This window comes from Nannobrachium achirus (assembly GCF_963921795.1).
Source record: "Nannobrachium achirus genome assembly, chromosome: 21".
Classification (NCBI taxonomy): Eukaryota; Metazoa; Chordata; class Actinopteri; order Myctophiformes; family Myctophidae; genus Nannobrachium; species Nannobrachium achirus.
In genome coordinates, this window is record NC_137828.1 from 32,767,661 (window position 1) to 32,794,818 (window position 27,158).

At 40.4% G+C, this 27,158-nt stretch overlaps 2 protein-coding genes across 3 annotated transcripts in view; one reads left to right on the top strand and one right to left on the bottom strand.

Moving 5' to 3' along the window:
- sbspon (somatomedin B and thrombospondin type 1 domain containing) lies at window positions 1-8,092 on the top strand (the record flags this gene model as incomplete). Its single annotated transcript, XM_080752038.1, is given in 6 exon segments — window positions 1-226; window positions 2,433-2,627; window positions 3,359-3,441; window positions 4,774-4,797; window positions 4,800-4,990; window positions 7,975-8,092. Coding segments are annotated over 6 exon segments (837 nt in total).
- The window catches only part of terf1 (telomeric repeat binding factor (NIMA-interacting) 1), a 25,931-nt gene continuing 2,117 nt past the window's right edge, over window positions 3,345-27,158 (bottom strand). Inside the window, exons 2-10 of one of the 2 annotated variants that reach the window (XM_080752035.1) lie at window positions 21,801-21,899; window positions 20,546-20,673; window positions 19,977-20,063; window positions 19,714-19,863; window positions 17,395-17,528; window positions 16,692-16,721; window positions 16,441-16,541; window positions 10,064-10,158; window positions 9,189-9,942 (exon numbers count right to left, since the gene is read on the bottom strand). In XM_080752035.1, the coding sequence (XP_080608161.1) occupies window positions 9,787-9,942; window positions 10,064-10,158; window positions 16,441-16,541; window positions 16,692-16,721; window positions 17,395-17,528; window positions 19,714-19,863; window positions 19,977-20,063; window positions 20,546-20,673; window positions 21,801-21,899 (980 nt within the window). In that variant the 3' untranslated portion in view covers window positions 9,189-9,786. Of the gene's footprint in view, window positions 3,434-9,188; window positions 9,943-10,063; window positions 10,159-16,440; window positions 16,542-16,691; window positions 16,722-17,394; window positions 17,529-19,713; window positions 19,864-19,976; window positions 20,064-20,545; window positions 20,674-21,800; window positions 21,900-27,158 lie in introns of those variants that run through there. The other variant, XM_080752036.1, reaches the window with a different exon arrangement.

Genomic DNA, 27,158 nt, shown 5'->3' on the forward strand with positions numbered 1-27,158 from the left:
ATGGGGTCTGCTGTGGAGTTCATCTGTTCCCTGTTGGTGCTGATGTCTTCCCTGGGAGTGGACCACTTGGCGGCTGGCGGGTGCTCGAGGAAGTGCTGCCACGGGAGAGACCTGCGCTGTGCCACCACTGACTGGAGGATGGATCGCGTGTGGGGGACGTGCTACTGTGACGATGCTTGTGTCAAGACCAAGGACTGCTGCTTTGACTATTTCACAGAGTGCCCAGGTAAGAGCAGAGAGACTGCAGTGGCTCAGGTTGGCAAAGTAGAGCACTGGTTCCCAAACAGTGGATCGGGAACCCATTTGTGGGTCGCGGACACATTTTTATGGGTCCCATAGGTTTTTTCCTACATTTTGTTTTTAATTATTTCAAAACATAAAAAAAAAAAAAAAAAAAACATTCCCCACAAAGTTGCAATGATTACAATGATTTTTCAAAATAATTTCATTAATAAATAAAAGAAAGAAAAATCTAAGAAATGCCATAAACTAGAAAACAAATGTTTAAAAAGTAGTGAAAATAGCCGCTTCGTGCCACATTGTGAGCTTGTAGATCCGCTGTTTTCACTAGTTTGGGTCTCAAGCTAAAATGTCTGGGGACCACTGCAGAAGAGACATGCTTTCCATGCTCTCCAGGCCACGTGCTGCCTGACATTGTGTGATAACCTTTAGTGTGGTGATGAACTTGATACGTGATACATCATCTTCTGCACCCAAACCACCACATAATCGCTAGCGTTGGAGAGTCAGTGTTCCAACTCATCCACTGCACATGTATGTTCATCTGCACTTAGACAGGGTCTGGGAAAGGTCTTGCCGGACACTTAAAACTAGTGGGTCGCCCTATATTCCCGACCCTCTCTTGTGCACTGCACTGGATACTAAAGTATGTCAGCAACTAATGTTGCCCCTCCATGACTATTGCATCCCAAAAAGGTAATAATTAATGATCAAAGTGCCTAATACCTGAAGCCATGCAGGCTGTGTCTAACCTCAGTTCAGTGGACTGGCCCTCGCAATGGAATTAGTTCAAATATTTGAAGAATGTGATTCCATCAATCAGTTGGAGCAATTACAGTACAACAAACGGAGCATGCCTAATACATGTTATAGGACAGGTCAATGGTAACTAATTCTATATGATTAACACTTCAAAGCACAAACTGAACATTGTAAGGAAAATCAAAGGATTAGAGTTGACTGAGGAAACCTGGCTTGCTTTCAAAACACTTGTAGCTGAACACAACTTCTACAAGTCAAAATGTTTGACTTTCATTGACTGACATTGAGTTACAGAAGCATTTGCACAATGTACATCAGCAGTTTTGTTTCGTTGTTTTATTCAGAAGTAATTTTTTTAGGGTTATGCTTTTGCTGAGGCAAAACTGTCACTTCTGCAAGCACTTTGATCTGAACCCGTGTTAAATGGTGCTTTTATACAGCACCCTGTTTTACCCAAAGCAGATATCACCCTGACCCATCCACACACCAATGGCAGAGGAAACCATGTAAGCCAAGGCACCTCCTAATCGGGAGCAGCGGGGAGTTAAAGGGCTGTATTTTGATTGTCTTAAGAGACGGAGAGTTCCGACTTTCCGACATGCAGCTTTCCGAACTCTAATTCGGGGTAATGCTTTTCAGAAGATGTCGAGTGAGGTAATTTTTTAGTTGAACCGGACCTTTCCGACAAAAAGTTCAGTGGTAGGAGACAGTATGGACAGGCCTTTAAGTTAAGGCATAAGAGCTGGTACTTAAGACAATCAAAATAGAGCCCAAAGTGTCTTACTCAAGGACACTTTGACGGGGGAACCGGGGATCAAACTGGGAGCCAATTCGATTCCAAAGCAGCCACTCTACCTCCTGAGCCACTGCTACTGTTTTTCTCAGAAGAACATTCAGAAAAACAAGTCAATCATTCATGGATTTCTCTTTTAAGATATTCCACCAGTCGATACTCTGACTTTCTTTCAGAACTAGTTTATCAGTTGTACATGATATGTTGTGAAAGGTGGGTCCTATACCTGGGTTTAAGTTCCTGACAGCAATACCACAGAGGCAACCAGACAAAAACTAAAAAGAATCCAAGACACACTTCTTGAGGTTAAAAATACTTTAATGTCTTAGTTCATAATTGAACCTATAAAAATATTGCCAGGCAATTATTTGTTCAATTATGAACTAAGCTAAACTAAAAACTAAGCCCAATTTAACTAAACTTAAAAACTAAGCCCAATTATGAACTAAAGCTTCTTCTAACCTCACAAAGTGCCCTGGATACATTTTTGCCTGGATGTTTTCCCTCTATTAAGCCAAAGGTCCACTTCTAATAAGTCTTCACCAGTCTTGAATGCTACTCCGTTTCTCAATTGTGTTTACCACAGACAGAGGCAACGTTATAACGTTTCCCCCCTGATGTGTGTGTCACCCTCCAGCCCAGGACTGTGCAGTGAGTGAGTGGACCTACTGGAGCGGCTGTGCCATGCCCTGCCAGCCGTCGGTGCGAGTCCGCGTTCGCCACATAGAGCAGCAGCCCACGAACGGGGCCAAGCCCTGCCCCAGTCTGAGGCAACAGGCTGGATGCAGGGAGTACAGAGACCACCAGGGGGTGCACTGTGGACTGAACATTGGTACAAAAACACATACACCTTTACTTGAACCCTCTATTTTTGAGCGGTGCAAATCGCTCCTACGTTTCACTTTGTGTGTGTCAGCCAAAAGAATTTGCCAAAAAAATCTCCATGTATGGAGATCCGCAGGGGTGTCGCACCAAATTCTGGGCCATGGGTACAAGGATTCACTGCGGGGCCCCCAAGAATGTTCTTCATAGGGGGAGGGGTTTAACCCATTTAGACTGGGAACGCATTATTACACGTTATTTTGTGCTTTAACTATTGAGAAATAGCAAGCTCACTGCGGGCTGCGAACTTGTAGATCTGCTATTTTTGAAAAATCTTGAAGTCTTTGAATATTTCAAATCCTTCTAAGGTTTTTGGAAAAAAATATGATTCTATGTCATTGGTGCTCAAACCTTTTCATGCGAAGGACCCCCAAAATTATATGTATTTGGCCACGGACCCCCATCTCAAAATATGTTGTTCCAGGGATCCCGTAGAAGCAAAATTTGAGTTACAAATGTTCGCTTAAAAAAATACACGTATTCAAAGATTTGCACATTTTCACGACTTTTCAAAAATAGCAGATCTACAAGTTTGCAGCATGGCACCGAGTGCAGCGCTGTGAGCTTGTAGATCTGCTAGTTTTCAATAGCTAAAGTATAGAATAATCCACCTTGGGCCCTAGTATCCCAGTCCCACTTACTGCAGTAGTTGAAGATGATCTGTGTTGTTTGTGTTGTCAGGTCCAGCTTTCATCACCAGCATGGAGTTTGGGAAGGGAAGGCCAATGCATGACAGCTATGGAACCCCTCTGGACACTGGGTCAGTTTCACAAGTCGAAAACCGTTACTTTTCAGGAAAAATACATACATAATAATAATTTTCATTGGTACAATATTTTATAAAAAATAAAAACCATAACAAGATCAAGATAGACCAGCTATTTTTGCTACTTCTGTGTAACACTGTAGTATGACAAAGAAGGGCATTAATTTACAAAAACATAAACAGTTAAAAACATGGAAAATATGCAAGGTTTCTGCCCAACAGCAACAAAGTATGCCAGATGTAGGCCACACTTCAGAGCCTGGACATTTAGTGAGCATACAACAAACTTTGAGCAAGTTGATCCAAGATGTAGGCCAGATGTAGGCCACACTTCAGAGCCTGGACCAAGCCAGATGTTGGAGCTTAGCTCCTTCCAGGAGCACCGCTCAAATAGTTGGGCGGCAAAGCTTTGTTTTGGCGTGATCATTCATAACATAAGCCTGTTGATCCGGGTGAAGAGGTAATTTAGCATTTTACAACCTCTACCAGTGGTTCTGAGGCTATGAAGCCACGTGCCCATGGCCATGGGTAGCATTTGAGACAGTCCATGGTTGGGAAATGTCCATCGTATGTGAACAGGCACAATAGCTGGGTAGAAATCAAACGGGTGTTTGATGTGAGAGGCATAATATCAGAGGGAGCTCCTCTGACCTCGTTCCTCCTAAATTATTCAACAGACATGGCTATTGGGTCAAAAATGCATTCTACTGCCACCAAAATATGGAATGCCCTAACAACAGCCACACAACTTCTCGATTCCCCAAACCAAATTTTAATCTCACCTAAAAATAATGTCTGTTCTCTAAATCTAATTGGATTTAGATACATTGAACAAGATAAGAAACTGCTAATAAAGCAGGGGTCTTCAACAGGGGGTCTGGGACCCCTAGGGGGTCCTCAAGGTTACTAAAGGGGGGCCGCCAAATCTTTGTGTGATAGGATCATGTTTTTTACATTAACCTCTTGAACCCTAGCATCCCTATTCCGAGTGGAACATTAGCCAAAAATAGCAGATCTACAAGCTTACAACGCCTCGCGCAAGAGGTTTGTAGAGGGAAAAGAAGAGCTTATTAAAGTATTAGACGGTTTAATGTGGTTAAATGTCTGAAAATACACATTACTCCAACATGATGACGGTGCTGTCAAACAAGTCTAAGCTGTCTAAGAAATCTATGAACATTTTTAATCTGCAACACAATTTTATACAATATGTATTGGGGCTCCCTGCTTCATCTCTCTCTCAGCTAAAGGGTCCCTGGCCTGAAAACGTTGAAGACCCCTGTAATAAAGTATTCAATCAATCAATTATGGTGGTTCTAGACCCCCCCAGAGTGACTGCATTGTGACCTTGCCACTCCCGTCCCTCTCAGGTTCTGCATGGAGTTCACACTGGAGTCCCGGACACCCCACTGTACAGTGGAGAACCGCCCCCACACACACTGGATGCGCTACATAACAGAGGGCTTCAAAGTGTGTGTAGCATGCCAGCCACCTGCTATGAGGAACAATAGTGGCAGCTGCCAAGGAGACGGTCAAGAATCACACAAGTATGAAGTTACAAACCATTTTGAACACAAGCTTCTCTTTGAGGAGCACTTTTACCGTTGAATGTTATCTACCTGGTGCAGTGGTGTGAACGTTGCCACCAGTTCACTTGACGCAGCGCATTCAGGATGTGAGGGCTTTCTTTCCAGGTTAAAAAAACTGATAACCACATGCATATCCAAGTTATAAATATTTATGAAAAGCAAAGCTTAGTTATTCATTAATGTTTCTATTTAACTTGTAAAATCACGTTAATTAAATACATCTCTGGTGCGTTAAAATAGACCATTACACGCCCACTCTGGGTTTTATTGTGAACTGGCCACAGTTTGCAAGAACAAGGGCAAATTCTTCTTTTTTATAACAAGGTGGAATTCTTGATTTATATGCCTCTCACACATCTATACTATAATTTTGCGAATGTCTGAGTGAGTGAGTGAGTGAGTGAGTGAGTGAGTGAGTGTCTGTCTGTCTGTCACAGCGTTTCTCCTCGGTGGCTGGAGCAATTGATCTGAAATCGCATCACCATCAGCATATGAACACACCTGACATAACTGTGAAGCCCGTTTGTCACTTTCACAAATCGTATGCTGTATATTCGCATTTTTATGGTGTATCTATATCTATTTAGCCTACAGTACCTTTTGTGACCACACATGTTAAGGGAGGGGCGCTGTTGTTCAGGCCATGCACAATCACACACAAACCCACACACACACATACACGGGGGGGTGGGGTGGGGGGGGGGGGTGTGTGTGTGTGTGCAGGCGGGCGGGGGGGGGGGGGGGGGGGGGTTCTGGCCCTGTTACAGATGTTGTCCAAAAATCATGCAGATCGGTACACAGTATCTCTGTAGCCGTTAAATGGAACGGCTATTTCTTACATTGATGCTCCTACATATTAGCATGCAAGCACCAGTTAAAGTTACTTTCCATCCCTCATATACTGTGTGCACAGTGCACATCCCATAACCCACACACTGCACATCATTTCGGAGCTCATATCTTTGAACGGGTAAGGGCTAGTCTATACTATAATTTTGCGAATGTCTGAGTGAGTGAGTGAGTGAGTGAGTGAGTGTCTGTCTGTCACAGCGTTTCTCCTCAGTGGCTGGAGCAATTGATCTGAAATCGCATCACCATCAGCATATGAACACACCTGACATAACTGTGAAGCCCGTTTGTCACTTTCACAAATCGTATGCTGTATATTAGCATTTTTATGGTGTATCTATATCTATTTAGCCTACAGTACCTTTTGTGACCACACATGTTAAGGGAGGGGCGCTGTTGTTCAGGCCATGCACAATCACACACAAACCCACACACACACACACACACACACACACAGGGGGGAGGGGGGGGGGGGGGGAGGGGGAGTGTGTGTGTGTGTGTGTGCAGGCGGGCGGGGGGGAGGGGGGGTTCTGGCCCTGTTACAGATGTTGTCCAAAAATCATGCAGATCGGTACACAGTATCTCTGTAGCCGTTAAATGAAACGGGTATTTCTTACATTGATGCTCCTACATATTAGCATGCAAGCACCAGTTAAAGTTACTTTCCATCCCTCATATACTGTGTGCACAGTGCACATCCCATAACCCACACACTGCACATCATTTCGGAGCTCATATCTTTGAACGGGTAAGGGCTAGTATAGTATATACACAGAGGAGTGGTCCCTACAGACCAGCCTTTGTCCTGCGGTACCATGAGGCCCCCATCACTTTCCTGTTACAATGACCTTTGGCCATTTGTAACAGATTTCTTTGAACATATGCTTGGCAACATGCCAAACCTTCCTCCCCTCTTGGTCGTGCAGGTAGTTGGCTCAAATCCCTCTCGCACAGCAATTATCATTGAGGTACCCTTAAGCAAGGTAATTAATTCCTAATTGCTTTAATTGAGTGACTCGGTGGTAAACAGCAGCGGGCTGTGCTGGTCAGCAGCCAGCCATAAACATAGGCAACCATATTTGATTGTGAAACGGGGTAATGCCGAAAAAGAGAGAACGCATGCTAAGCAAAGGACATTCCCTATGAAAACACATCGTGAATACATTCAAATACTGTACTACAAAATGCCAAGAGTATGCTAACTTGAGTGGGAGTCTGGGAGAGTAGATCGGTTATTTTCAGTGCGTAACACTGGCACGCAACAAAGTAGGGCTGTCATGATTACACATATTACTTGATGATTAATCGTCACACAAATGATTGCGATTAATTGTATTTTTGGCATTGAATATTGGATGAATATGAATAAATTACATTTCTGTTTGGAATTTAGGCTTTGTAAACAAAAGGGCACAGGGCAGATATGACAAATAATTTAACAACATTTTATGAATACTTGAAATAGCCGATCAACAAGCTCAAAACGTGTCACAAGGTGACATGTTTTGAGCTTGTAGCTCTGCCATTTCCACTATTTTTGAAAATCCAACGTGGAAATGATTGTGACGATTACGCAAAGATAATTGGTTTGATCTCAAATAACTGCAATTCAACAATTATGTAATAATTGTGACAGGCCTACAACAGTGTAGGGCTGTCACGATATGACATTTTACATGACGATTAATTGTCACTCAAATAATTGGCGATTAACGATTTAATTGTATTTTTGTCGTTGATAATTACATTTCTGTTTGGCTTTTAGGCTTTGAAGTTGTACATGGTAGATATGACACATAACCTAAATATACAAAGAAATTACTGACATATTTGACAACTTACTACTTAAAAAATAACTTTGATAGTGGAAATAGCCGATCTACAAGCTCACAACGCGTCACGATGCGACGCGTTGTGAGCTTGTAGATCTGCTATTTCCACTATTTCGAAAATTTTTCAACATTCACAATTATGACGATTATGACAAAATAATTGCGATAATGTCAAATAATCACGATTAGACGATTATGTAATAATTGTGACAGGCCTACAACAGAGCTGACCTGGACTGTTTGAATGTGGTCTGTTTCCAGGGAAGCCGTGCTCCACTGGCAGGCAGTGGGGAATCCCCGGTGCACAGGGACATGGAAGAAGGTCCAGAGGACCCAGGCGTGTGACTGTCCACCACAACACAGTTTCATCTTCATCTGAACCACAGAGGCAGGGACGTGCTGGCCATTGGGAAAAGCGGGACAACTCCCGAACGGCCGGTTCATTCCCCTCGCACCGCGAGGCGTTGTGTGCTTGTAGATCGGCTGTTTTCACTAGTTTAAATCATTTTTTAAATGATAAATACAAAACAAACGGTTTTGGACATACAAGGTTTCCACCTATAGAAGCGCGCAATGAGGGCCTCTCCAACTCTTTTTCCCGGGCTGAATCAGGGGCCCAGCACGTCCCTGCACAGAGGACAGGGTGAAACCCTTCTTTTGGACAAAGGTTTCCCCGCGAGGATGACCTTGAAACCATAACACGTTTCGAGGTCAATGGAACTGAGGATTAAAATGCCTGGGGACTCAATGCGAAGACTCTTACAACTACTGTACTGACACACAAAAAAAACAATATCCTTCTTTGCACAACAAACCTAATATTGAAGCAGGGGAACTCACTCACTAAAAGCATTTACTCACAAGTCAAAAGTGTACTCTTGCCCTTTATTCAACTGAATCAGATTGCAATTTGTACATAACAATAATTTTCTGGTACATACGTATTAAGCACATATCACAATTAAAATATATAAAAACTTTTTTTAACAATTTTTGTATAATGTTCTTACAAATTCAAGTATTACAATTGTATTAATTGAAAACGTTAAGCGAGGTATGGCCTTAATGTCGTCAAAAATAAACAAGCCCTTTATTATAATACGTGTTTTACAAGGCAATGAGACCATAGTTATACTGTTGAATTATGTGTTGCTGGAGCCCTCTAGTGGCCATTTGTTTCTCAAACCATGCAATAGTTCAGAAGCACCATCAAGATAATGAAGTACAAACATACAGTATAGTGTAGGCCATTGTTTCTCATGCACTGGGTCGGGACCCATGTTTGGGTTGTGGACCCATTTTTATGTTTGTTTTTTATATTTTATGTTTGTTATTTTTATATAATTTCCAAAAATTGTCAACAAGTCAAAAACATTCATTCAACGGCTACAGAAATTAAAACGAAAATGTCAAACATATTTCAATTTATAATAATAATAATAATAATAAAAAAATAATAAAAAATAGTTCCCGTTGACGCATTGCTTGTAGATCTGTCATTTTCACTAGTTTGGGTTCCGGTCATTCTCTTTTAGGTCTTGAGCTAAAAGGTTTGTGAACCATTGAGGACGGGTAGGGCACTGTAGGCCATGATAGACTACAAAATGATCCATTAAGAAAAGAAGCTACCATGCCAGTGTGGACCCTAACTAGCAGGCAGGGTCCACCAGCACTGACAACACACACTGTCTGGGGAGGGAATAATTGGGGATTGGACTAAATTGGGGAGAAAAGGGGGTACGAATAATAAAAGGAAAAGTAGCTATACAATTACTAAACTATATATACACTTTCAAGGACAAACTTTTGTTTGACAAGCAAAACGCATTTTTTGTCCTCTTTTTTCACAACTTGCTTTCGGCTTTAAGGGCTGTATTTAATCAAATTCATATTTAATCAAATTCACAAGCCATCATCACAGAGCTAGCCGCTCTTTTAATGCATGGTCGTATAAATATACCTGTACAGAATACACAAAAGAACCAACTCCTGAAGAGTTTATAATACACAGTCTTACTAAATGTAAGAAATCCAGCGTGGCTGATGTCCCTTCAGCCTGCCCCTCTTCAGCCTTCAGACTTTATTTTTAGTAAGCACTCTCCAGCGGTCTTTCAGCATTACAGACGTACGCCCTTTAAAGTCTGAATCTTCTAATATCTTCGCCCACTTCCCTACGCCATGACGCAACACGCCACTTTTGAGACGCACATCCTCGTCATACGTCCATTTCTGAACAGAAAAGAAAAACAGGTGTGCCCATGTAATATTTAAATAAATGTAGTTATTCTAAAAGCTGTACATGCAGATGAATTTAAACAGATACAGTCTTGCTCTGTGTAGCTCTACCTACCTTACGTTTCTTCCTTGGTTTTCTGAGTTCTGATTTACTTGGTGATTTGTCAGGAGACTTAGGACACACTCCTTCACATGTAAGACGACTAGCAGCTGACAAAAAAGAAAAAGGGTTGGGTTATAAAGTCAGATAATGAAGGAAGAACACGCACATCCAACGGACAGAATTGGGCAGGTGCTGGTCAAAGAACAGAACCACAGAAAACCAAAAGAGGCTTGCAGAACAGTTGGGCTCCATTTTAAACTAATTTTACTGCACCCACAAAGCGCCTAGTGAGGTTTTGAGCTTGTAGCGCAAACTCAAAACATCACTAGGCCACAATGTAATATAGTTATGGATCTGGAGGACAGGGACTTGTCTCTCTCAAACCCTAAGTATGTATTTCAGTGATGTTGCTAGGTTTTAAATGTAATGGGTCCCCAGTAGAGGTCTTCGGATCCACCCGAGGTCCGAAATTACCCGGGGTCCGAACCGCCCCGAACCGGGTAACGGGGCCGTTTATGTGCAGTGAGGTCGGGGCCGGGTCGGAGCCGCCGCCGTATGTCCCGGGTCCTGGGTATCTGATAGTGAAATCGCCGGTTCCTGATCCCCGAGGGGAACCGAGTCAGCCGAAATTGAAAATAATATGTGCACAGATGCACTACAACGATTTTGCCACCAGATGGCCCTAAATGATACAGCATGTAATCTTAAGCCTAGATAGTGAAATGAAGTTGTTTAGAGGAGACACTGTCTGCGTGTCTGGGGCAGTTATATTATTATCATCAAAGATGTGATATTAACGTAACGTGTTGGTTTGTGGTTCACAATGGAGTTGTCATCGCGTTTTGTCATGCTCTGCAAAGCATAATGGAAACTTCAAAGCAGACTATAAACAACAACAACACATGCGACAGAAAATGATAGCATTAGCATTGGCTAGCCAGAGAAGAAGGAATAAAGAAAACATGGATTTATTTGTACAAACTGTCCGCAATGATTGACTTACTGGTCTGGGAAAACATCTTGTTGTGAGGAGAGGCACGCAGCATGGCTGAACGCAGCAGCAGTACTGCAACCATTACCATGGCGACGTTTAGGTAAGAAAGTAGTCTCATACAACTCTTAATATAACTAGAAAAACTGTTCCTTCGAAACAGTGTGGGCTCGCTTCCAACCCAACAAATAGGATACTTTAAGGTACTGTAAGGTACAGTACCTTACAGTATTGTACTGTACCTTACTATACTGTACTGCACCTTACTGTACTGTACTGTACTGTACTGTACTGTAACTTACTGTACTCTACTGTACTCTACTGTACTCTACTGTACCTTACTGTACTGTACCTTACTGTACTGTACCTTACTGTACTGTACCATACTGTACTATACTATACTGTACTCTACTGTACCGTACTGCACCTTACTGTACTGTACTGTACTCTACTGTACCTTACTATACTGTACTTTACTGTACTCTACTGTACTTTACTGTACTCTACTGTACCTTACTGTACTTTACTGTACTCTACTGAACCTTACTGTACTTTTTACTGTACTGTACTGAACCTTACTGTACATATTCTGTGTTATTTATGTGTTCTAGGGGTGTATATTGAGTGCATATACTGTAGGTTAACAATCCCAGATCACATCTGTCCTCCACTATGTCTATAACCAAGGCGTTCTTCTATGTGGCCACTCCAGACTGAGGAGTGGAGCATGACTTTTACTGTGTTTGTGGATCTGATTTGAAAATGCATTGGTTGTGATATCTCCCTGACAAACCAACAACAACCACTAATACGGCTGAGTGTCCCTGAGGGTTCTAGGATATATACTGTAAATCCCATTGCCCGGGATCCTAAAACCTTATTCTTTTTAAGTAAAATTTCTAAAACACTACAAAACATGTCTCAAAGACAAATACAAGCAAACGTCTCCACAGTAACAGTTGTGTGTGTGTGTGTGTGTGTGTGTGTGTGTGTGTGTGTGTGTGTGTGTGTGTGTGTGTGTGTGTGTGTGTGTGTGTGTGTGTGTGTGTGCGCGTGCGTGCGTGTGCGTGCACATTGTAGATCAACTTCATAGCAGTATTAAGTGGTCCATCTATGTTTTTTTATTAATAATAAAATCTGCAAAATAACAAGTAACTGAAGCTGTCAAATGCTGTATTTATAGTAGAGTATATGTAACAAAAATGGAAAGTAGAGTAAAAGTACCTCAAAATTGTACTGTAGGTACAAGTACTTGTATATACTTGAGTAAATGTATTTGGTTACTTAGCACCACTAGCCTTACATTAAGACGTCTCTGCCGAGACTTTCGCATTGTCACTGCAGGGCCGACTTATGTAAGGCTACATCACCACAGAACAGCCAATGACAGCCAAGCCTTTAATCACAGCTGTGTCAATCAGTAGAGTGTAGAGGGACATTTATTTATAGTTTTAACTATAACTATAGTTTTATACATCACACAGCTTAGACATTTGGATCAAATCAGACAGCAGACCTGTGTGAACGCATTGATATAAATAGCATATCTGAAGTGTGAATATTGCAGCCACAGCGACTTAATATAAACATGGGTCCCTTTCCCCTGTCTCACTCTGTCTCCACTCACTAAACCCATTGAAAATGCATTGGGTGCTTAAAGTTAAACATTTTTATTTTTTTATATTTATACTACAAAACATTTCAAAACTAAAAGTACAAGCACACGTGTCCTCAGTAAGCTGAACACATAAAATTTTGAATGGTGTTGAAAGGTGTAAGCGTTTAAGAGATGAAGCGCGCCAAAGTTTTGAGGAGATACTGACTGACTGACTGACTGACTATAAATAATGAAGATAACATACATGGATAACGTTGGCATTCGGGGCCACAGGTTCGGGTCTCGGACCTCTCATTCTGCGCGGGTATCGGATCCAATTTGCATATTAATAGTACGGGGCCGTCGGACCGGGTCCGTCACGTTTCGGGGCGAGACGGGTAACGGTTCTGAAATCCCAAATTATAGACGGGTCCAAATGGGTCCGGTTCCATTTTCCCCGGGTCCATTTGGGTTCGGGTAGTTAAAATTGGACCCGTGAAGACCTCTAGTCCCCAGGGTTTCCTGCAGGAAAAAGTCTTGACCAGGGGGGGATCTTCGCGCGTGCGCCGAATTTTTTTGATAATTAATTAATTAATTCGAGTAATTAATTCACTTAATTTATAATATTAATTCTTATTTTTGTCCTATAAAAAACACATGAATGTGCCCATGATGACGGAAAACACAACTACATGCTATCATCCACATTTATTCAATTGAATAACTACGTTTTTCACAGGACAGTGTAACTTGTTTTTTTCCCCCAGGTTAATCAACCAGCACTCGTGCCATATAAATAGAAGTCTACAGCACAGTAAAAAAAAAAACATTGGTGTAAAGTAACTAAGTAGATTTACTTAAAGGGATATTACACTTTCAAAAAACTTTTGGTCATTGTATGGTCTAATCAGGCTTGTATGAACACCCTGAACAGTTTTTAATTTGCTTCATTCAGTATTTAGATATTTGATGTAAATGTTACCAGCTCCAACACGCCCAGGCCCTCTCCACATACACACCCATTGTAACTTCAAACTCCATTTTAACCATGATAGATTCATTAAAAACACACGTTATTTTTTTCTGGTGACTCATAATACCCTCCTAATACGTGAGCAGACCGTGTTTTTTCAATAACCTTTTTCTTTTATTTTTAATAATTCTTTGGGAAAATGGAAAACATTAAATACAATAATATTTTATTGAAAATAAATGAAAAAAGTTATTGAAAAAACACGGTCTGCTCACGTATTAGGAGGGTATTATGAGTCACCAGAAAAAATAATGTGTGTTTTTAATGAATCTATCATGGTTAAAATGGAGTTTGAAGTTACAATGGGTGTGTATGTGGAGAGGGCCTGGGCGTGTTGGAAACATTTACATCAAATATCTAAATACTGAATGAAGCAAATTAAAAACTGTTCAGGGTGTTCATACAAGCCTGATTAGACCATACAATGACCAAAAGTTTTTTGAAAGTGTAATATCCCTTTAAGTACTGTACTTATACTGTACAAAGGAGATTTTCAGGTATTTGTACTTTACTTGAGTATTTCCTGTTTTCAGTACTTATTTACTCCACTACATCTGGGATCCAAATATTTTACTTCTACTCTTACAAAGTTAACTTGTTACATTGGAGATATAAATGTTTATACTATAAAACATACATTAATACATTAACACTTATGTTGCAATGATTTTTTCCGGCCAATGTCCCGCGTTGCCATGGTTACCATAGACTTCCATGTAATTGTGCAAGTGTGTAAAAAGTGCACGCCCATGCCTAGATGATGCACCACGTGTGTAGATGCTGTTCACAGCTTTCAAACAAAAAAATCCGCTTGGAAATCCGTTCAGGCATTCATGATTTATGGGCCATTATGTTTTCTTCAGATGTAAACAAACATGGCTGCCATGTTTGAAAGAATGGGTTGGTATGGGGGTTAAACATGCAATTTCGCGATCGCGATCATGCCTAATACATTTCTGGAGGTCCAAAAAAAAATTTGGAAAAAAAAAAAAATTCTTTTTTTTTCAAAAACGGCCCAAACTCGGGAAACTCGGGGTTGGCACAGCACTAGTACCAATACAAACTCGGGAAACTCGGGGTTGGCACCATATGTGTTAACATACATAAAAAGATAAGTTGTTCTTTAACTTCTTCGGTGCCATATGTAAAGTGGGACCTCTTATATTGCCGGTTCACCACCAAAGGGTTAAAAAAATAGTGTGCACGCTGGTGTACGAATTCGTGCACAGATGATGCACTATGCATGTACACGATTTTCACAGCTTTCAAACAAAAAAATCCGCTTGGAAATCCGTTCAGGCATTCAGGAGATACCAGCCCTTATGTTTTCTTCAAATGTAAACAAACATGGCTGCCATGTTTGAAAGATAGGGTTGGTATGGGGGTTAAACATGCAATTTCGCGATCGCGATCATGCCTAGTACATTGTTGGAGGTCCAAAAACTTTTTTTGATTTTTTTTTTTTTTTTTTTTTAATACCCTTGGGGGGGCGGGGGGTTTTTCTGGCCGGGCGGGGCGCCTGGCCTGTAAAGTGCTGCAGGAAACCCTGGTCCCGGGACCCACAGGTGGCCATTCAAATGGTTCCCAGAATTATTTTATGGGTCCTGCGACGACACACGCATTATGTATCAACGGTGAAAACATCAGAAAGGACTTTAATTTAAACAAATAGTGTCAAATAGCTACTTGTATGTAGTTAATAAAGGACAGAAGCATGGATTTACAAGACAATCTCAATCATCTCATCAATAATGCCAGAACGCACAGCTGTGGAGACTCCACCACATGCAGCTCAGCTGGTGCAGTGAAATGACTGATAGCAAGAAGGATAGAGTTGTATGTCCTGGGGATGCAGTGATGCTTAGTTCAATGCCACCTTTATTAAAAATGTGCGTCAGGGACGCAGGATGCAGGGCTAGTAGCATCACTGGTATTTTCAAGGATAACGACTCGCAAATAGATTGTTATTTGCCTAACAATATAAGTACATTTTGATCTCATTCTTATTATCACATATATTATCACAATATTACACTCAATGGTGGCTTTACTTTGATTATTGGTAGGATATGCCTCGTTCCTGACCTCATCACTGTCATGCCAATAATCACAGTAAAGTACAATCTCTTGTGTAAAATTGCTAAATTGAATTTATACTTTATCGGCTGTGTTTATGTAGTAAAACATAAGACATACCTGAAAACACTGATTAACAAATAATTAAAAATAAAGTCAGTCGAAAATCTCTGCCCAAAGAGGAAGTGAACTAACTGATTTTCCCCAGAATTGTATATCTTAGAAAACAGAATAGTGATAATAGAATGGAAAATCTTTAGTGATAATAGAATGGAACAGAAAACAGAATAGTGATAATAGAAAATTATCACTATTGTATAATTAAATGGAAATATACAATACATATTATATACCAGATATGGGCTTAATATTGATGACATCAGGATCTCCATATATGGGCATAAAAGGAACGAGGACAGAATTAATTTGCAAGTGTGGTTGCCGTGACGTGAGTCACACTTGGAAATGAATTATGTCTTGGCCATATATGGAGCGTGACATGAGGTGTGACTGACTGACGGATGCACATGAGCTGCAGGTTTTCATAGTAAAAAAAAAACTACATTTTTACTTATCCATACCTGGAAATTACTCAAATAAAATTGCATAGGAGCCCTGGCCACAGAAATTACATTTCATTAATAGAGTTTTTCTACCCCAAAACAGCAACATTTGAAAAGCTCTACACTTACTATTTTTTGGAATGCAGTTAAAACGGATAGAAGGATTCTTGTGGGAATCAGGTTTGCACATCAACATCTGATCTTTCGGTAGAAGCTGTTTCTTGTTCCGCCTGAAGAGGAACAAATCACAAACAAACAGATTAGATTTTTCTCTGTTAAGCCTAATTCATACTTTGTCATATGACAGTGTTGTTCACTGAAAACAATGACGAGAATCCATGTGCTAAAATGTTGAATTCAGACTCAAGTCTACTACTGACCTGAGAGGGGTAGTTTGGCCCTCATTCATGCTGAGAGGGAAAAGAATAATTCAGTACAATATCTTGCCTGAGACACGAGATGGAGCAGTCTATTATGAATCGATAATACCTTTGGTATCAAGCTGAAATTTGAGCATGTATAAGTAGGCCCACTGTAGTGCCAAATCACCACACTATATGATAATATTGTGCTGTCTGAGTGAAACGCAAAGTTAAAAGTTAAGCTTGCCCTGGGCTTTCTGTAGCCTAGGGGTTCACATTTGCCCAGGGCTTAGAAAGGCAAGTGTGAAAGGCCTTATTAACACATATGGTGCCAACCCCGAGTTTCCCGAGTTTGTATTGGTACTAGTGCTGTGCCAACCCCGAGTTTCCCGAGTTTGGGCCGTTTTTGAAAAAAAAAGATCGCGAAATTGCATGTTTAACCCCCATACCAACCCATTCTTTCAAACATGGCAGCCATGTTTGTTTACATCTGAAGAAAACATAATGGCTGATAAATCATGAATGCCTGTACGGATTTCCAAGCGGATTGTTTTGTTTGAAAGCTGTGAACAGCATCTACACACGTGGTGCATCATCTAGGCATGGGCGTGCACTTTTTACACACTTGCACAATTACATGGAAGTCTATGGTAACCATGGCAACGCGGGACATTGGCCGGAAAAAATCATTGCAACATAAGTGTTAAGGGCCATTTCTTACCTTTCAAAGTCCTCTGTAGAATTTCTGGTGGGCTCAATATCTGACAGACTGTCATCTATTGTTTCTGACAGTCTGTCATCTATTGCCACCGATTCCTCCTTAACCTCCTTGGACTGGACCACTTTGGTGGCTGCCTGGCAGACATGAAGGAACACAAAACACTCACACACTTTTCTTTTTCACAACACAACACTACACAACACAACAAAAACTACTCTGTCCTACTTTTTCCACATCTTCCTTTCAGCTTTATTAACTCTTATAGTGCCAATCCCGAACTAGTTCGGGATAGTTTGGACTGTATAAACGTCCAGGGGGCCAATCCCGAACTAGTTCGGAATTATTTTTTTTTATATAAAAAGAAATTTCGAGCCGGGCCGCCGGCCGTCATCTGTTTACACGGCCCGCGAGAGTGTCGCGCCCCCGATATTTGCCATCCACTCCAATGCAATCCAGGATCTTTAGAGCTCATTTTCTCTGTTCCATGCATATCCATGAGGTGTGCAAGGTTTAATCACGGCTAAATCGACGAAAATAGGGCTTCTAAAATGCTTGGTAGCCAATAGCTAACTTCAAGCTAACTTCATTCTGTTCCTGTTCATGCACAAAGGAAAGTGTTCAGGCGCATCATGGCTGCGCAGGGCTTGTGCATATACAGCATATGTCTATGGTGGATTATATGGCCATTGGGCGCCCTCTAGTGGTGATTCTGGACACTGAAAGGGTTAAGAGGAGGTTTTGGTGGGATAGTTTAATTAAATTCATAAAACGTCATTAGAGAGCTAATCTAAATTCAACCTTGGTAAATGGTTCCTTTGCAAATCATAGCTCAAACTTTCATGAATAATCAAGTTTCTGTGAGGCCCTGGGGAGAGTTCTGCTGAACAGTGCGGTTTGCCCTTCCAACTATTTTGACGACTAACTCTCAATTACCTTTGACTTATTGCTAAATCAGCATCCCGATGCAGCCAATACGTCAATATGCAAAGGTAAGCGTACATGGCTAAGGCTAACAATTAAAACCTTATACCTATGCACCTACGCCTCTGGGTATTGAGACTTATTATGAAAGAAAACTTCCTTGCTACTAGGAGCAAAGGAGACCATAGTCTAGTCTAGGTTTGGATTAGACTACATACAAATTACAAAACCAGACTGCTTGTGCCAATTAATATTTTCCACTATATGACAGCAATATATTAATATTACATGCTGTCTCAGTGACACGTATTCCTCTCAATACAATTGTTTGATTCAAACCATATTATCCGGTCCCGGGACCAAAGCATGCGAGTGAAGCGGGCAGATGTTGAATGTAGCGGGTTTTCAAAAAGGTCGGAGTGGACCTCATATACATAAGTAAAAAGGAAACTTGGTTAGTTTTGCAACATTGATCCACATAAAGGGTTCATAGGGGTACTCTTGTAACTATGGTCTCTACACTAGGTGAACATTTTGTGTCAAAAGAACGTGTTGTGCTCCTGTTGGTTTTGGACACAGGCTTCCAAAGGGCAACAGTTTGGTTGATCAATCAGGGAAGCTGATGAATACACTCTCCTCTCCACTCCTCCCCGCCCGACGATGCCAGATTCTTGAGTTTGATGGTGATTTTCCAGACCACCGATTACCGATATTTTGACCGAAATATTGTCAGGAAGTTTCCAAATCAATTAGATCTTTGGAAATGTATTTTTTAAGATGATAACATTTAAAGATGAAGTGCCAAAACATGATATTATAATTATACTAGGAGGAAGAGTTTTTCCCAAAAAGTTTACAGAAAGAGTTAAAATTAGGTTTTTATGTGGCCACACCCACCAACTCATTAAGTATGCCTGGTTGTCATGGTGGGTGGTGACCCAGCTGAAGTTAGCCACACCCACAGAGTTGGGTGAATGGTAAAAGGGGAGGGGATGATTATATGATGCCATTTTATCTGTGTTTTTGGATCGGCACTTTTGACCTACAGGGTGTCAGCCTCCAGGAAGAAACCCCAAATACAAAAGGGAATAGACAATTGCTCATAACAACCACACCAGGGGGTCTAATGAAGTACTGTCAACGTCCTAGACACATGAATACACATAACTAACTATGGTACCACCTCTTTAACTTGTTAACTGCCCCCTCATGAGTTTCACGAGTTATTCCTGTTGTCTGACGCCGCCAAGCCTGAGTTTCGGGCCGTTTTTGCATTAGAGAAATTCTTAATTTTTCTATCTACTAGGCATGATCGCGATCGCGAAATTGCATGTTTGACCCCCATACCAACCCCATCTTTCAAACAAGTAATTTGTCACGATCATTGACAGCCCTGACCTTGAGCAGGAAGTCTGAGGGGTTCCTCTCCAGGTAGGCGTCCAAGTACCCCTGCACTGCCTGCAGCAGCCGGTCGAAGCTGAAGTTCAGGAGGAACGGGTGGTAGACATCCGCCTTGCACATGATCCCCGACAGCTTGGTTGCAAAGTTCTGTGAAACAAAGTTTTTCTCATTAACCTAGTGTGCGCATATTCTCTCTTATGCTGCATGAGCAGTGGTTCTGCTCTACTGAACTGAAGATGGACAATAATTGGGATGTTTACCCGTGCAATGTCATGTCTCTCTGTGAGCCACTTATGGACAGAGCGGGCCTGGGATGTTTGGCCTTTCTCCAAGCACACAGCCACGGCCTACAGGGGGGGAGAGAGCATTAGATGCAGAATGCTGCCCCCACAAGAAGCTCGATCTTAGTACAAAATGTCTATCTAAAATGCAGTGGCACATTAATGTGTGATAGATGATACATATAAAATGCAGTGGCACATTAATGTGTGATAGATCCTGATGATACATATTTTATGTTTACAAGACCACTATGTTTTTCAAAATGATCATACTTTTATCATCAGGATGCTCCGAGATAGCTCCTCCTTGACGGAGTCATACAAAGCATTGTGATGGTAAAATGTACAGTTGAAGATACCTATATCCCTCTATTTAAAAGGCATTTAACCACTTGAGCCCTAGCATGCCTATTCTGGTGCATTTTCAATGGAGGGATTTGACGCAGGGGAAATGCTAGAGGTAGATATAGATCCTGGTCAACTAACTAAGTACTGTATACAGGGTTTAGTGGCACAGGCTAACTGACAGTGATGTGGTATGAGTTTACCTGGACCAACAAGAGATTGCAGATGTTTTCAAACAAGCCGTCCTCTGTTACAGTGCTTTTTATACTTTTCCATATATTAACGGCAGACATCAGAGGCAGCATCTGTTCATCATCCTCAAACTTGACATCTAGGAAAACGTCAAGCAGCAAAAACATCCCGTTAAGTTTGCACTTGTGTATTTTGTGTGCATCATGCATGCAACAATGTTGTCCAGTACAATAATCAACTCAAGATATTCTTCAGCTGTGTAATGCAAGGGAGCGGTACAGACTTCCCTCAAACTGCATAATGCAAGAGAACTCTCTCCCTGGTACTTAATGCATGTGGTCCTGTGTCTGCTTTGTTCATGTGTGATTGTGTCCATGTGTGTCTGATGTGTTTTTGTATTGTCTCGTCTATATTTATTATGCTGCTGCAACGCCTCAATTTCCCTTCGGGGAAGTACATCTTATCTCATCTCAGTGCAAAGCTTTAGGGTCACTTTTTGTTTTACTATTGATATTAATGTCAAGTAGTGCATTACATAATCCTCATTTCTGAACTGTATTGACCTGAGCAAAATTATTTTCCTTTGTGGAAAATAAGGAACATCTAATTTAATGCAAGTAAAAGCAATGAAAAGGAAATCTCAAAACACTGACTCTCTTCAAATCTGTTTCTGAGTGAATTATTGAGGCCTGTTGACAGGAATATTGCACAAATGTCATCAGTTTGTGGATCATCATGGAAAATAGGCTTTGAAAGCCAATATTTTAGAGGGTGGGAGGTTATGTGCAGCCTATTAGAGTGAGACACTGGAGGTAGGAACTACAGTAATGACCACGCTGATGATTTGGCACCCTGGCTGCCTCAGCATTTATGGATCCATTTTAAAAGCATTAGAAGGCTAAATGTAGACCAAGTCAATTTAATTCCAATGTTTCCTATGATGGATCACATCATGGCTCGACAGGAGCAGTGGCGGACAGTAACAAAGTACATTTACTTAATATCTTTGAAGTGTTTGTTTTCTTTGCAAGGACATTTCACTCCTCTACATTTCAAATAGAAAAATATTGTACTTTCGAGTCCACTATGTTTCTAGGGAGACTCTTGGGACCCAGACTTCCAAATAACATATTATGAATTAACTATTCAAATAGAACATGAGGTAATAAACGATAGACATAAACAAGACATAGCCAACTCAGAGGCACAAATGAACCAAACAACAATAAAACGCATTACAAAAAAATCTAAAAAAATTACACTTACCCACATCTTTTCCATGCATGATCCTTGTCAAAAAAGCGGCTATCTTCTTTTTCTGGGCCTGGTCAGCTCTGAGAGGTGAAGAGCGATTGACAATGATGGCTGCAAAGAGAAATATTGGAAAGATGTTTGAGAAAATAGATTTCTACAAGCTCACTAGCATCGCCAAGACTTGCCATGCGTGTAGGTTAGTTGTTCTCGCCTCACAACACTAGCCTTAAATTAAGACAGATGTATTTTATCCATGTTGACAGCCTTTAACATTTGGGGCATAAGAGTAAGCACCTTATACAGTATAAGACTTGCAGGCGTAACTGGTGACATTCCAGGGCAGAATGGGGGGTGAACGCTAAGACTAAATGCATCTACGCGTCTTGATCTAAGGCTATCACAACACCATTGTACAAAGCGACGAAGTATAAAACGGGGCTTAAATAGTGGTAAATGGGCTGGTGAAAGACTGAGTGGAACATTGAAATATTGCTGCCATTTGTTTCTAAAGTTTATTTATAGCAAGCAAACCTTTCCAATGATACGTGTACATAAATTTCTGACTGTGACAGAATTTGCACAATTCTATTTTGAAAGCTAGTTTTCTGAAGTTGCAATCTAACACACAGATATGTTTACACAATTCTTTTATTTCCTTGTTTACTGTTTTGACTGTGTTTAAGGCCGATTGGTTTGCCTAAACAACGAAAATAGCTGTTTGAAGTCACTGAATCTATTCTTTTGCATTGTAGGCTACAGTGGTGTCCATCCCTCCCGGATACAGAAGAGTTGGCACAAAGCAAGAAAGAGTGGGCACTCCGATGTTAAATTGGTCATCTAAAGTGTAAAAAAGAAAGAGTAAAACATAAAGAGTATAGGCCTACATGTACTTTACTTGACTTGAGTATTTTACTTCTACTCCACTGTGGAGTAGAAATAAAAGTATTGGAAATTACACTACATCCACTACATCTCCGATCCAAATATTGTACTTTCACTCCACTAAATGTATTTGAAAACTTTAGTTACTATTTACTAGTGTTGCCCGATCCCGATCACGTGATCGGATCGGCCGCCGATATGGCCGTTTTTATAAGATCGGAGATCGGGGGAAAAAAATCGAAAAGAAAAAAAATATTTTCTGGGAGTACTGAAAGTTACAGGTAAGGTGAATGCGATATGAAATGTAAGCTTACCATAATCACAGTAATCCTTAATCATTTTCAATCATATTCAAGGGCTTTTGGAGAAATGAGACAGACAGAGCACTGCAGAGGGAAGGTGATTGTGTCAGACTCTGTGTACAGCTGGCAGCTGATGCCAATAAGTAGTAATTGGCCCCTTGCTAATGGATCAAAGGAAGGCAATTATGTCTCTCTGCACTGTCAACTAGCTCAGTGGTTCTCAACCTGTGGGTCGGGACCCCCAGGGGGGTCCTCAAATTATTTTGGGGGGGTCCCCAGATGATTAACTTAATGTGCAACATTGTTTTCTCTCTCAACAGTAAACAAATCAACATAAAGTTTAAGTGTATAGAGGGTATCTGCACATTTCGAAAAGTGAAAAATTAAGGACTTTTTAATACCTCTAAAAAAACAAATTAAACATTGGCCAAATTGTCAAATATTAAAGCCAGAAATTGTGAAAATAGCCGATCTACATGCTCTCAACTCCTCGCGTTGCGAGGCGTTGTGAGCATGTAGATCTGCTATTTTCACAATAGAACCGTGTTATACAAAATATACTTCCTCAACTCTTCAGGGTCGGGGGTCCCCAGTTAAAATATGATTATTTTGGGGGTCACGGCCTGAAAAGGTTGAGAACCAAGTGATAGAATGAATAGAATTTTTTTTTCTTCTTAATGCCTTGCCAAAAGATCGGATCGGGAAAGATCGGGATCGAATCGGAAGCAATAATATTTGATCGGTATCGGATCGGGAGCAAAAAAACCCTGATCGGGGCATCCCTACTATTTACTTAGTATCGGGGTAGGCAACCTTAGGCACGGGTGCCAACATTGGCACAGCGGAGGGTAATCACTAGCACACTAGCAAGTGTGATAGAGAGGATTTTTGGTTTAAAATAAAATATTAAAAAAATATTATATTATTAATTAAATCAAGTCCCTCACACCTGTATATGCAAATTCTGAACTCTGACTGGTTAGGAGGTCTGGGAGATAGGTGGGTTATTGCTAGTATAACATCCTGCTGTGAATATTTCAAGGTTGTTTTAGTTATAGACAATCCAAATCTTTTGCAAATATTTTTGTGGTCATAATTAAACATATACTGTCGTTGATATGGCACAGTGACTATCAATAAAATGAAAACATGGCACTTCATGACAAAAAGGTTGCTGACCCCTGACTTAGTACATTTTGATTATTATTACAAAACATACAGTAACCACTTCACATTTGGGCGATTTGAAAATAGCAGATCTACAAGCTCATCCGTGGCAATTCGAGTCAACACATTGTGAGCTTGTAGATCTGGTCTGCTATGTTCAAAAGATCTTTATACATTTGAAAACTTGATATGGGACCATATGATATCCATAGGCTACATACTCCAACTCCATAATGAGTACTTTTGGTACTTTAAGAAGTACATTTTGATACCAATACTTTTGTACTTTTACTCAAGTACATTTTGAATTCCGGGCTTCTACTTAACAGAATCTACTTAACCAGAATCGGCCGACTGGGGGGAAGCTGAGCCGTTCGAGAACACTTCTTACCTTTTGTGAACATTCTATCCAAAAAGTAAAGGTCCTATGCCGGTCTCTCGTCTGCTTACTTCTCAAGCGTGGAAGAAAATCGAAGCAACTTGTTGAAATAAAGAGTTTGTCGCTCATTTTGTCAGCCGGTTCTGTGTTTTAGCCTCTCTGGAACTTCCGGGTTCCAGCGCTAGTCTATGGGGAAAACACAAACCCGGCTGCCAAAATGAGCGATATAAACTCTTTATTTCAACACGTTGCTTCGATTTTCTTCCACGCTTGAGAAGTAAACAGATGAGAGACCGGGTATGGGACCTTTACTTTTTGGAAAGAATGTTCACAAAAGGTAAGAAGTGTTCGTGAACGGCGAAGCTTCCCCCCAGTCGGGCCGATCTAAGCCAACTTTGATAACAATTTGACGCCGCACAACGTTCATTACACGCCGCTACCGGATTGTTGAATAAAAAGCATTTTTGTCCGAAATTATTTTGCTTAACATAGGACTTCCGCCTCTAGTGGACAGTCGCGTAATCTCCGGTTGATCCTTTTTTTTCTTTTTTTTTATTGAACAATATACAATTTACAAAATATTCAGGTATTCAAATAGCACAAATAGACCATAAAAACATGACATACAGGGGAAAAAAAAGACAAAAAACAACAATACAAGCATATTATCTGGTAACATTAAACAGAGAAATCGGGAAAATGAAGATTATACAAAGTTAAGAGTTTTATTTTTTTTTTGTTATTTACTAGATCTAGTGATTTGATTAGAAGATTAAATTCCAATTTGAAGTGGGTGAAAATAGGTGGGGATTTGGCGAATTTTTGCTTTTGAATAAAAAATTTGGCATAAAGAGTAATGAAATTAAAAATAAACTCCAGTTCATCATTGTCTGGGTTGCTGTAGTAGCAAATGATGTCCTTGAGGTTAAAGGAATAATTTAAATTGACCGAATTGAAAAAATGGGCTTCTAGATCTGACCAAAACTTATGAGTGAGATTGCACAGGAAAAATAAATGGGAAGTCGTTTCTGGAACTTGATTACAAAATGAACAAGAGGGATCAATGTCAGCATAATGTGTAGAAATTAAGCTATTTGTTGGATAAATGTTGTGTAGTAATTTAAAATGCACTTCCTTGGCTTTGTTGGATATACAGTATTTATGGGGAAGGAGCCACGCTTTTTCCCAGTCAATGTCCAGAATATTAGATCTCCAAAAGAACTTCCCTCTTGGGACAACAATTTTCCTTTTCTGTATCACCTGACGAATGTGACTGTTTGTACATTTTTTGTTCAAGAGATCAATTCCATCCAACATTAAGGAGGGTAGCATAGTATCCCCTACATTGTAAGACAGATGGTTTTTTATCAACTGTACAAGACCATTAGGAATAACATTAAACACAGATCTATATTCTCTAAAAGGAATTGGGAAGTTGTGCACTGTCATGAACTGATCGTAGGACAACAAGTTCCCAGCGTTATCAAAGAGACACAGAGCATGGTTAATGTCTCTCTGGAACCACTTAGGCAGAAATACAGATTTTTTCCTTATTAAGATGTCACTATTATTCCAGAGTAAAGCTCTGTGCGGAGAAAAATTGTGAACATGTGATAACTTCCAAGCCAATAGTGCTTGCTGGTGGAATTTGGAAAGTTTAATTGGTAGTCTAGTTGGTGAGAAATTGCATTGTAATAGAAAAGAAAGCCCTCCCAATTTGTTAAAGATACAATTAGGTATGAAAAAGAAAATAGAGTCTGGCTTCAGAAGGCACCTCCTCAACCAATTAATTTTAAAGGTATTAATAGTGTCCTCAAAATCTAAAACCTCAAGACCTCCCTTCGCTCTAGGATTAGACAGAACATTCTTTTTAAGTTTATGGGGCTTGTTTTTCCAAATAAACTTCAAAAATGATCTATTTACTTCCATGGCAGTTGAAGCATTAACATACAAAGATAAGGCTGGATAGACAAAGCGAGAAAGACCTTCTGCCTTGGACAACAACACTCTACCCAAAATAGAGAGATCCCTTTGAAGCCAGCAATTAAAAATTGCTGTAGTCTTTTTTAGTCTGTTTGAAAAATTTAGATGTTGCCTTGCATTGATATCACGCGTCACATGTATGCCTAAATATTTGACAGTATTTTTAACCGGGATATCCCCAATGACTGTCTCAACACTGTCATGGAGTGGTAGTAGTTCACACTTGGATCGGTTCAATTTAAGACCTGACGCACTGGAAAATTGTTCAACTAAACCGAGAACAGACCTTAGTTGGGACTTGTCTTTTAAGTAGTGTAGTGTCGTCCGCCAGCTGTGAAATCCTTAGTTCCTTCCCAAAGATGGAGATACCTTCGAAACCCACATCCTTAGTGATATTAATAGACAATAATTCTGTTACTAAAATAAAGAGAAAAGGGGAAATGTTGCAACCTTGCCTAACTCCTCTGCTAATCTTAAATCTTTGTGATGTATTATAATTAACTATAACAGAACTATTGATGTCATTGTAGAACATGCTGACAGTGTCAACAAAAACATTGCCAAAACCGAAAGCCTTCATCGTGTGTAAAAGAAACGGGTGCTCAATTGTGTCAAATGCCTTATAAAAATCCAAAAATAAAATTAAGGCTTCAGTAT